The following is a 13057-nucleotide window of genomic DNA, read 5'->3' as shown; positions in this document are numbered from 1 at the left end:
TATAAGCATGAATAACAATATATGGGATAGAATTGATAAATAATTATGATAATCTGAAATATCAATTGTTTAGTGTTGCCTTTTTAGGATTACATTCATTGGCGAGAAAAAGTATGTCTTAGAGCCTTGATGACGGCACTGAAGTGCCAGCCCAAGCTAATCGAAACACTCCACATGTTTTGCACTTGCTTTAGGGCTTAAGCACCTTTGACAGTGACAACACTACATTACATTTTGATACAGACTGGTGTGATTACTCTCTGCTAGGAAAATTCTTTGGCCACCCAAATTGATAGGATTAATCAGGGAGTTGAATTAGAGCCCATTTGGATTGGCTTAAAAATAATTGATTTTAAGTCAAAAATAAAAAAGTCAAACTTAAATGACTTTTAAGTCAAAAAATAAAAGTAGGGGGAGACCTACTTTTGGTTTTTGACTTATTTAAAGTCATTTTAAACTTATTTCAAGTTATTTTTGATCTTGTCAAATACTTTCTAACTTATTTTAAGGGAAAATGCATAAGTACCCCCAGCCTATGCCCAAAATTCCCGAGACACACCTAACATTTACTAAGGTCCTATTACCCCCGAACTTATTTTATATATAATTTTCTACCCCTTTTCGGCCTACGTGGCACTATTCTTGAAAAAATTGTCAACACGCACTGGACCTACAAGATAGTGCCACGTAGGCCGAAAAGGGGTAGAAAATTATATATAAAATAAGTTTGGGGGGTAATAGGACCTTAGCAAAGGTTAGGAGTGTCTCATGGATTTTGGGCATAGGTTGGGGGTACTTATGCATTTTCCCTTATTTTAACTCATGTTCAACTTATTTGAAGTTATTTTTAATCTTGTCAAATACTTTCTAACTTATTTTAAGTCATTTTTAACTTATTTGAAGTTATTTTTATATTTGCCAAACACTTCCAGAAGTCAAAAACTGACTTAAAAGTAGGTTTGACCAACTTTTAAGTCAATCCAAACACCTTCTTAGCAATCCTGCTCCTACTCTCCAGTTTCCAGTAATATTTCGGGTTTTCATATGGTTCTGAAATTTCTATCGTAAGTTTCGATTATTGATCTTTACCCTCACCCAGTATTGATCTACCCAGAACTTTGGAATGTTTAGTGCCTTTTGTCAAATTGTAGTACAAGATGTCATCTACACTCTTGTTTAATGTCAGGACTAAGAACTATCTCGGCTGATTGACAAAACTGAAGTATTTGAACAATATAATGTAGATGTCTAGTTCTCCAAGTATTCTGCTGTAAGTAGTCATGCAAGCTGAAATACGAAAGGCTATATATTGCTTTGACAATGGAATTGCTAGCACGGTGACTCTTGAGTTTCTTTAATTGTCTGAGATCACTGTGTGCAGAGTCTAGTTCATATATTAATATCAACTTCACTTTGTTGTTGTATCCTCTCTTTTTTTTTTCATTTCAAAAAGCATGTGTGGATGATCTTGCATGTGTTTGTTCTTCCCTTTTTGAATCTTGTTCACGAGTGCCACTATAATAGTGATTCAGAAACATTTAGTATGTTCGAATTTTTCTACCATTGGTTTCTTCTGCTATTAAAATTTTAAGCCAGTACCAGCTGTACAATATGTAATGCATGTTTAGCATTGCTAGTTTGAGTATCTTCATTTGAAAGCTATTGGGTCGTAATGTACAGTAGAAGATGAAAATTTGGAATTTTCATGAAAGGTTAATACTAATTAAACTGATGTTACCATGCAATTGGTGCATTTTCCTTTTACTTCCATTTTCTGCCAGGTGACATGCTTTGCACCATCTCCTGATCAGATTCGCATGAGTTATAATTTATTTCTAAAAGATGTAACCTTCATGGGATTGCAGATATAGCTTTTGTGGATCGTGCTGACATTAAGGCTTATGTTGGACCACCTACTCTTCAAGCATGTTATGAGATACTCCGATCATGCTTGCAAGAGCTATTGCGTACTGGAATTTTGTCAAATTCGCAGGTACTACTTGTCTTTGGTTCACATTTGCTTTGTTTAGCAATTCTTTACAATTGACTGGAGTATATGCAGGATAGAGGTTGCCTTGTTCTTCCAAATTATGCTAGTTTGAAGGATAAAATGAGCGAAGTAGTTTCAACTGAGTCTCAAATGTTTCCACATCTTGGTAAACAATTGCTTGAAGCTGCAGAGGCCTGTGAGGTAAAGATTTGCCCTTTATTTCCAGTCAAGTAAATGCAGCAGCACATAATTGTGATGAACAAATATGTGCATCTTTCAGGGTATGAGTGGTAGATCACTTAGAAAGCTACCATTCTTGGCACATGCTGCACTTGCTAATCCTTACAGTTGTGAACCTGGCAAATTTTTGCATGTAATGATGCAAACAGCTAAAAGAGAGCATCCAGAGCTGTCCGAGTGAATTTTTCCCCATTAATTGTTAAAATCCTGCTTCTGTTACCAAGCTCAACTATAAAGCAAATGGGGAGAGAAATTATCATATGCATGGTTACTTGAGCCAGACAGAAAGAAGCTCTTTGGGAAGATTTGAAAGGTTTCTGGGCAATGTGATATATTTGAAAGTTATGTATTCTTGCATGTTGTAACATCCATTGAGCTACGAGCTGCATATGCATAAATGAAAGTTAAGCTGATTAATGGCATGTATATCATATCCCCGTCAGATATTGGTCGAACTAGTCAGTCATCTTGGGGCGAATTAACTTTGGCTTACCAAGCAGGGTTGACAATCTGATTATGTCAGCCACTGAGCTTTAGAAAGTTGATAATAGACCCCACCCCGTCTTATTTTGGCATCACCAAATTGTTGCAAATAATGTCAATGTTCTATTCTATCTATATAGAAATTAGGGTTATTAAGTGAGTTTGAGTTAAAGAAATTTGCTTAATCGTGTCTCTGAAAAAGTAATTTGTATACCAATGTTTACTCTAACTTCCTTCTTAACTTAGACAAGGAAGAATAGCTTGGTGGAGTTTGCCAAATTGCAACCAATCGAGGAAATTATTTTGGAACGGGAAGCATCATGTTATTACAATTTCTTAAAATGATGACATCATAATGGCTCTAGTGTAGAACATTGTCTCCAAGGGTGTTATTGGGTGAGGTGTACCAAAATGGCTTTGAGGTACAAATGAAAAGCATAGATTTATAAGTTGTATGCTCTAAAATTTGAGGCAAAAGTCTCGGGTGTAAATTGTAAGTCCCATGCAATAAAAGCTTTCACACCTTTGCAATTAAATGTGTTGCTTCAAAAATATTTTTGTTATAAATCATGTGTTTTTATTATTGGTGTAATGATATTATATTTTTTGCTATCATGTTTTCATTTTGTAGTATTTTTTTCTTAAAATACATAATGGGAAAAGAACTTGATATACCCCTGCACTTTATTATTTAGGCATGATATATCTCTCATTACAAAAGTGGTTCTCATATACCCCTACCATTACAAAATAGTTCACATATATTTCTACCATTACAAAAGTTGTTCAAACATACCCCTATTGTTACAAAAATGATTCATATATATTCTTATCGTTATAAAAATGACTTACGTATACCCTTTTCATCTGATGGTATTGAATATTTTAATTTAATTTTTTTAAAATCCATGTAGGGATATGTTTTTTTTAAAAAAAAATAAAAAAATAAACCAGGCATTGAAGGCCATATTATTGATAAAACCAAAATAATTACAAAAGAAACTAAAAGGTCCAGGCCCAACAACAGCCCAAACTCGAAAAAAAGAAAGAAAAAAACTACCTAATCAACTAAGATCAGGGGACTAGAAAAGGAAAGTGTACCACCCTTCTCATTGCAACTTCATCTTCTTCACAGAGAAAAAGGAGCTCTAATGTGGGGGCGAACAGAGGTTAATGGCCAGTAGAGAACTTGAAATACTAGTCACATTTTGGTCCAAGAGAAAGCTAGCTTGAGTAGAAGTCATCGGGGATGCTTAAAACTCTCACAAGCGCCATGGCTCTAGCTCGGTGAAGGCTCCTTCAATGTAGCTTTGTAAAGACAAAATGACCGTGTATCAGTGAGTACCACTACACCCTTTATCCTCTTATTCAATTGGAATTTTCATATGATTTGATTCAATTCATCGCTTAACAGATTGAGTTCAGAAAAGATCTAATACCACTGTTCAAGGATGAACATATCATATCTATGAATTAAGATGTTGCGAAAATTGTTGTATGTTGCTATTCCTCCATCGATTAACTTTTCTTTATTAACTTCAATCATGTTCGCCTTGTGAAATGTCTTCATCGATTGTTTGTTGGTTATTTTAGTTCTACAAAACTTGTTCTAATATTTCCTTATGCGCAAATTTGGAATTTGGAATTTTTCTATTTGCAAGATTATTCTTCCTTCATTTGGTACCTGTTCAATGTTAGTATATTTAACATGATTTGTACCGACAAAAGAAATACCTATGTTAGCAAAAAAATCTGTGACTTTGTTCCCTTATTTTAATACGTGAGTCACCTCCACTGGATTGGGGACCTTCTCTCTTAGTGAACTGATTTTCTTCACCTCCATCGTTATGGTAGAAGGAAATTCCCACACCCTATCAATTATATTTTTAAGAGCTAACGAATTTGTTTCCAAAGTAATGGGCAGAAAACTATGAGCTAAACAGAATTCAAACCCCATTCTCATTGCTATTACTTTAGCTTCAATTACCGAACCTTCCCCTGTTGTTCTTGTCTCAGCATACACAAACTCTCCACTATCATTCCTCACACAAAAAGCACTGGACATAGGCCCCGAGTTCCCTTTACATGGCCCATCCGAATTACATTTGAACATTCCCTTGTTTGGGGCAATTCAAGTAACAATTTTTGTGACAAGAATTAGTGTGTACTCCTCGAAATATTGAACTATGAAAGGCCAACTCTTAGGAGCATTATTTAGCCTAGGATACTTAGTAATAGTAAACAAATAAATGTTCCTATTAATATCTGATAATAAACTGTGAATAGACATACTGTAACACCCCGAAAACTAGGGTTTAGTGTGCGGTTTAAGCCAAGGATGAGGGCAAGGGCCAAAGGGAAGGGACCAAGGTTGTCCAAGCTTCCCCAAGCATTGCCTCACCCGACTGCCACCACGACCAGTGGTGTAACATTCTGGAAACTAATAGACTAAAATAGATCCTAATGTAAGGGTTAGGGTCGTAAATAACTCTCGGTACTCAATATATATGTTTTTGGGTTTAAACGTCAATGTACGACCCCCCAAGGACCAACCTTGAGGAGGACCCAAAAAGATGGCCCAAAACAGTCCACCCACGAGAGGGAAACCACAACCAGTAGGTGGACCCATGCCCAGTGGGAGGGGGTCGTGGGTGAAGGCCCTAGAAAACAGGCTGCAGAACCCAACCCACGGACCACCAGCACGCCACATGAGTCCACTTACGGACCGTGGCAGTGGGGTCGTGGGTGGTCACTAAAACTGCCTTTTGGCAGTTGACTTTAGGGGTCTTTTGGAGTTTTCCTTTTTAATTAAATATTAAGTGGTTTCATTTTACTCCAAATTAAACTAACTATATAAGGTTTTTAAGTCCCTAAACAAAGTCATCCAAATCACAATTCTAAAATCACAAATCAAAACCAATTCCCCCCCCCCCCACCCTCCTCAAAACAATCTCTCTAGAACTCCAAGGAAGAAGAAGAAGAAAGGTGAAGCTAGGGTTGAAGGATCAATATTTTCTACTCAATTTCATGGGGATTATTCACCAAGGTATGGTAGCTCTTCACCCATGGAGCCCCTTCAAAACCCCCAATTTCAAACCTAGAAATCCCAAAAGTTAGGGTTTGACTTCAATCACATAAATTCCTTTCAAATTCATTTTTAATGATTGGATTATGCTTTATTATGGATATAATGATGATTTTATATGGTTTTAAGTTGAATTATTCAAGAATCCATGAATTCCCCTATTTTTCCAAATTGGATCTCAAAGTGTGGGTATTGATTGATGCAAGTAGAATATGATAGAATTGTGAATGTGTCGAATTGATTATTTGAATCATGTTATTATCCATGTATAATGTAGTAATTCTAGATGTGTTGATTGAATATGATTTTGGATCCTTGAAGGGTGAAAGTATGCAAATTATGAATGATTATGAGATTTATGTATGTGTTTTAAGAATATTTTGAGAGTAAAGTGATTATGTTCTTGTTGTCTATGGTTGAAAGGATATTCTCATTTACACACCTATGTATGATTATGATAATGATGTTGTGATGATGGAAAGGCTACTCTCATGAACACATAATGAACATGATGTGAAAGGTTTTCTCACGTAATGATGATTCTAGGTCTAAAGGTTTTCTCATCTAATTGAATCTAATATTTAATTAAGACATGGACGATGAAAGGTTATTCTCACGCATGATCTAAGATCTATCCTAACAAACTCTTTTGGATTGATTGTCTAGTACATCCTTCCATAAGACATGAAGCAATTTATGACTTAGTAAAGTATTTCGTGGGAATTATGTTTAGCACCGAGTGGATATTGATATGATATGGAAGCCCTCACGTGAGTTGAGCTTGAGTTTCTAGGAGCAATATCTTTAGATGGATACCCTCATGAGAGTTGAGGCCGGATATCTAGCAATAATCTTTTTGTCCCATAACTACGTGCCCCCATAGGTGATTTAGCTATTGGTTTGACCTAATGCTAAGTTAATGGTTATACCTTAGGCAAATAGAGAAACCCTTTTCAGTGTGGGTAACATCGGATTCCATGTTAATATCACATGGTCTATGTCAGTTAAGGCTAATTCCCATAAGGTCAAGTATAGTATGAACTATGGTTACTTAAGAAGCTTTATTTAGTGTGGGTGAGAGTATGGGATCTCATTCATGCATTGCTCAAGTAGGCTTTGAGGGTAGTTATGGTGTGTTCCTCTTATGTTATGATGATGTATGAAATGAATATGCTTATGACTACATGGCAAGTGGATTTGATGTGAAGACTACTTGTAAAAATGTATGTTTAGCTTGGATTGTTTCCATGAGTTGCTTTCCTTGATATGAGTGACTAAAGGTGGATGTTCCCTTGTCTATGAGAAATAAGCTAAGAATCAGACCAAAAGATGGTGAACATGAATGAGGACCTAAAGTGACTTGCTTAGCATGGGTGAGATCATGAGATCTTATCCATGCATTGCACAAGCTTTCCTTGAGGTGGCTCATGAAATGTTTTTCTTATGTTATATTGAACTAAATTGCATTGATTATGCCTATGTCTATGATGATGTCTCTTATGCTCACTAGTTATCACTATTGCCTACCATGTTATAGCCTATGTCTTATTATGATGTCTCTTATGCTCGTGACTTGTGTGTTTACACTATCTTCAAAATAATGGTTTAACTTAGCATAGTGCATGCATTCAACTAAAATGTCCCTTTTAGCATGTTTTCAAGGTTTTTATGCATGACTATCATACTTAGTGCATTTTTGTACAAATTCATATTTTCCTACATTTTTCCCAAGTGTAGGGTCCGGTTCTTAAGGTGGTTATCATTTGGTTCAAGCTTAGATTCAACTATTCTCCTTGCTTGTGGTGACTCCTCATGATTCAAAGACAAGAGTTTTACTTGAGTTTCATTTCTAGTAGTTTTCACTTCCGGACTATGTTTGTATGGGATGTATCCCTTTTCATTTGAACTATTGTAATAGATGGCTATATTGAGACAGGTCTAGACTTCCTCTTGCTTTTATAAAAGACTTCGATTGTAAAGAAAAGTTTTAAAATTTCCACACCATTTTCTATTAACTTATGTTATGATATGCTAAGGGCTTGTATGAGACCCCTTCGGGGTCAAGTATGCCATGTTACATCTAGGGTGTACCTCTGGGTTGTGACAAACTTGGTAATCAGAGCACAAGGTTTAGAATGATTCTAGGATGATGTCTCATAATCCACGTCTGGTAGAGTCTTGTTCATGAGTGTGAAGCGCGCCACATTTATGAATGAGAGGCTATAAGATGTTTAGGAATCTACACTTCTTTCATTACTCTTAAGTCGTGCCTTAGAGTTTAACTCTATAAAGTCCCTCTCCTAATCCTTTTCTTGTGTCTTCAGGAAATGAATACACGAAGGGCTAACGCAAGAAGAACAGAGGGTGACAATGTGAATGCGGAAGCTTTTCAAGGTAATCAAGCTCCTCAAGATGATCAAGCTCCGATTGATCCCGTGGTTAAGAATGTAACCCAGAAGGAGTTTAGGTCTACTATCCAAATGTTGGCCCAAGCCATGACGGCTCAAGCTCAAGCTGTGACAACTCAAGCCCAATCCATGACGACCCAAGACAATAGAGAAGTTGTAGCTCCGGTGAATCCTAATGTGAATTCGGTTGCTTCAAGGATTAGGGATTTCGATAGAATGAACCCTCCAAAATTTCATGTCTCCAAAGTGGAAGAGGATCCTCAAGAATTTGTGGAAGAGGTTTATAAAATACTTAATATCATGGGGGTGACTTCAGTAGAGAAAGCGGAGTTAGCCGCTTACCAATTGAAGAGTGTTGCTTAAGTATGGTATGATCTATGGAAGAGAAATAGGCAGGTGGGACGGGTCCCATAGAGTGGGAGGTGTTTAAATCGGCGTTCCTTGATAGGTTCTTTCTCCGAGAGTTGAGGGAAGCTAAAGTGGAAGAATTCATTAACCTTAGGCAATGTAGTATGAATGTTAAGGAGTACGCCTTGCAATTTACCCAACTATCCAAGTATGCTCCATCTTTGGTGACAGATTCGAGGGATGAGATGAGTAGGTTTTTGACGGGTGTGTCTAGCTTGGTAGTAAAAGAATGTTGTTCGGAAATGCTTCATGATAATATGGATATCTCACATCTCATGGTGCATTGATGAGTCCACAAATTGGACTCATTTGGGGCTATGTTTTAATAAGTTTAGTGTCCTCAAATGCATGTTTTGTCTAAAAAATTGATAAAATATCTTAAATTTCAGGTATTTAAACTTGGAGACAAAGGCATGGACACAATTGAGCAAAAAGGAACAAAGGAAGCTGAAAGAACGGATAAATGACGATCTGCGAATCGCCGAAGCCATTCGGTGTGTCGCCAAATGATCTCACCTCGCCTTTTGTTCCAGTGTGTTGAGCCCTAAAGGAAAGGATCAAATCGGCGGTGAAAAGGAGCAGTCGGCGTGTCACCGAGCAGTGCTGCGAAGTAGTACTAGGTCACCTAATGATCCAAAACATGACGTGCTGAAGGCTAACGCAAGACGGCGATGAACTACACCAAATGGCGAATCGCTGAGTTGATCGGCGATTCCGACTAATGTCGCCGAGTGATCCGTTGCAACACAAATCTTTAAAAACTATAAATACTCGTTTAGTATCAGATTTTTAATATAGAATTTTTAACATAGAATTTTGAGTTCTAAGTTTGGAAAGGGTTTTGAAGAACTTGAAGATTCAAAGGGTTTCAACTCCAAGAATTTGGACTTGAGTCTTGTGGATTCTTCATTTTTTGCTTGTTTTGAGACTTAAATCTTCATACCCATTTGAATGCAAACTAATTTTGGTATAAATTTCTATCTCTTTTACATGTCTAGCTAAAACTCCAATTCTTGGGGTGTGATTTTGTGAATATGGGTTAGATTATTTGTTGGGTCTTACTTGTTAAGGTTTATTTGTTCTGTAAATGTGATTTCATTTAGTAGTTGTGGTGGAACTTAATGAAATCGTAGTTGCAAATACGATTTCACCTTTGTGTTTTCGGCTTGCTTGATAGAGAGGTCGTAAAACTAAGACTACTAAATTGATGGCCGGTGGGAATGGGTCGACATGAGGTTCAGCTCGAGAGAGTGAACCCTAGTCCTTCTCCCACACACTCAGCTCGAGAGAGTGAGTGGGCTAAGGCGGAGGCTGTTCTTCATGCGGTAAGTGGGTGTATGAGAAGAACCCATTTGAAGGGTAAGTTGCTCGAGAGAGAATTTACCCCCACTATAGTCTAGCCTAGTCAGAAATATTCAACGGATTTATTATCAAAAGCATGTACCCAATCATTTAGTTTATCCCGTATTCCTATCACATCCCAAGAATCCCATCTCCTTGATTAGTACTCTTTGCATTTTTGTTGTTTTTGCTTATTTGTCACAAACCCCCATTGATAATTGACGCTTGCGTCATCCCTTAGATTTAACATGTTTACATTCAATAATGTTTTTAGTTATGACTAATTAGAACTTAATTTTATTTTTCTATTAATTCTCAAGCCCACTCCCTTGGGACTCGACCCCAACCCTTGGTTGGGTTACTAAACTATTGTACGATCATAGACACTTGCATTGGAAGTTGTGTCTTGATTACGCAAACATCATGCATGCCCAACAAATTAAGGAATTAAATCTTAAGAAAAAGAAAATAGAGGTGAAGAGAGCTAGGACCGGTGATGGCAACTTCTCCAATGCTAGGTCCGATAAACAAAGGTTCTCTAACCAAGGTTTCACAAATGCTTCCCCAAGGGTCAATAAGGATAGGGTGTGTAACCCTAAACCTCAAGGAGGAAATGTAGACGGTTCTTCTTTTGAAATATTTACATGTGCTAAATGTGGGAAGGAACATGTGGGTAAGTGCCTAGATGATGTTTGCGTAATCAAGACACAACTTCCGATGCAAGTGTCTACGATCGTACAATAGTTTAGTAACCCAACCAAGGGTTGGGATCGTTCCCAAGAGAGTGGTTTTGAGAATTAATAGAAAAATGAAACTTAGTTCTAACTAGTCGTAGCTAAAAACATTAACGATTAAAAATATTGTAAATTAAAAGGGGGGACACAAGAGTGTTAATTAACAATGGGGGTTTTGTCACTAGTAAGTAGAAACAACAAAATAAACAAGGGTTCTAAGTAATGAGACGGGATCCTTGGGATGTGACGGGAATACGAGTTAAGCTAGATTATTGGGTACATGATTTCGATAGAAGATTCATAGATTAATTTTGACTAGGCTAGACTTTAAGGGGGGATAAGCTCTCTCTCAAGTAACTTACCCATTTCAAATGTGTTCCTCTCGGACACCCACTTGTTGCATGAAGAACAACCTTCACCTTAAACCACTCACTCTATCGAGCTGAATGTGTGGACATGGGACTAGGGTTCACTCTCTCGAGCTGAACCTCATGTCGACCCACTCACATTGGCCATAAATCTAGTGGTCTTAGTTTTATGACCTCTCTCTCGAGCAAGCCGAAAACACATCAATAAACTTGTATTTGCAATTACAAATTCATTAAATTCATCCACAACCACTAAACGAAATCACAATTAAACTATGATTAAACTATCAGCAAGCAAGACCCAACAATTATCTTAACCCATATTCGCTAAATCACACCCCAAGAATTGGGGGTTTTAGCCACACATCAAGAGATAGAAATTTATACCTAAATGAGCTCGCATTCAAATGGGTATGAAGATTTAAGTCTTGTTACATGCCAAGAATGAAGAATCCAAGAGACCCAAGTCCTTCCTTGGAGATGAAACCCTCTTTTTCTTCAAGTCTTCAAAACCCTCTCAAACTCAGAGCAAAAATACCAAAAAGTACTATTTTATATGAAAATTATAGTAATTGTTCGACCCCTAAAACTACAACTCTAACTAGTATTTATAGTTTTCACAGATTTGTGTCGCAGTGGATCATTCAGTGTCATTAGTCGAAATCGCCGATCAACTCGACAATTCGCCCTTTGGTGTAGTTCATCGTCGTCTTGCACTAACCTTCAACATCGTCATGCTCTGGGTCATTGGGAGACATGATACTGCTTCACAGAACTTCTTGGTGATGCGCCAACTGCTTCCTATCTCCACCGACTTGATCCTTTCCTTCAGGGCTCAGCACACTGGAACAAAAGGCGAAGTAAGACCCTTCGCCGACTCGCCAAGTGGACTCGACGATCCTCAGGCCTTCATTTATTCGTTCTTCTCAACCTTTTCGTTCCTTTTTGCGACATAGTGTCCATACTTTCCTTCAAACATCAAATACCTGAAACTCAAGTGTTTTCATCAGAAATTGAGGTGAAATAAGCATTTGAGGACACCATTTCTATTAAAATATAGCCCTAAATGAGTCCAATTTGTGGACTCATCAACACCCCCAACTTAAACTTTTTCTTGTCCTCAAGCAAACTCAAGTTCAACCGTTCAAAAAGGGTGTCTCGAACAGTGCTACACAAGACTCAATCATGACTGCACACAACAAGACTCAATTTACTTATGCAAAGATCAAATGTGCACTAAAAGATTCAAGTTGTGACTCACCAACATCAACTAATATCATGCTCACAATACTTGCTTCAAATGCAAGTTCAAGCTCAACTATAGTGTTCAAATGCCCTCACACAAAGATGATTCCATATTCGCACATAATGATTTAATCATTTAAAGTTCAAGAATCACATGCAACACTCACACTCACAAAGATGAAAACAATGCATGCTTTCACCCATAGGTTTGCCCGTATTTTTCAATCGACATTTGTTTCAGCTCACTCAATATCAAAAAGGTCTTTTTAAAGATTGTAATGGGGCTGAGTGCAAAGGTATGGTCATTTAGGCTCAATGACTTTTATCCTCATGAAATGTGGTGCTGTCAACACTTCTTTTCCTTTTTTCTTCATCATTTTCATTAGTGCATCATAGGTCATCCTATTATTCGCTTCCCATGAATTGTTTGGAAACCCCATATTTTTTGTACGTTATTCCACAACTTTCTTTTTCATTCTTTTTCTTTATCTTTTCTGTCTTTTGTCTTTTTTTTTTTATATATATATAGAGGGGTTCCATTTTTCTCAAAATCATGGGTAAGAGGAGACTTTCCTTGCACTTCTTGACTTGCTCCTATCTTTTCACCACACCTCTCAACTTAGGCTTTTGGCCTAAGTTGGCTATTCAACTAATCACAACTTCATGAGGATTATGGGTGATGGATAAAGAAAGGTAATTGTTTCCATCAAGTTTCTTCCAAAGAAAAGGGAAAGCTCAAGGGGTGTTCAAAAGCG

At 37.3% G+C, this 13057-nt stretch overlaps 1 protein-coding gene across 1 annotated transcript in view; it reads left to right on the top strand.

Annotated features, from left to right (window-relative positions):
• LOC125863086 (pachytene checkpoint protein 2 homolog) overlaps positions 1 to 2898 on the top strand; it is a 37386-nt gene extending 34488 nt beyond the window's left edge. The window contains exons 12-14 of the mRNA XM_049543237.1: positions 1866 to 1993; positions 2063 to 2191; positions 2271 to 2898. Coding sequence (XP_049399194.1) covers positions 1866 to 1993; positions 2063 to 2191; positions 2271 to 2411 — 398 coding nt within the window. The 3' untranslated portion in view covers positions 2412 to 2898. The remainder of the gene's footprint in view (positions 1 to 1865; positions 1994 to 2062; positions 2192 to 2270) is intronic.
• The last annotated feature ends 10159 nt before the right edge of the window (positions 2899 to 13057 follow it).

Source organism: Solanum stenotomum, chromosome 4 (genome assembly GCF_019186545.1).
Source record: "Solanum stenotomum isolate F172 chromosome 4, ASM1918654v1, whole genome shotgun sequence".
Classification (NCBI taxonomy): Eukaryota; Viridiplantae; Streptophyta; class Magnoliopsida; order Solanales; family Solanaceae; genus Solanum; species Solanum stenotomum.
Note: the sequence above shows the minus strand (reverse complement) of the source record. Positions and strands in the feature narration are given on the sequence as shown.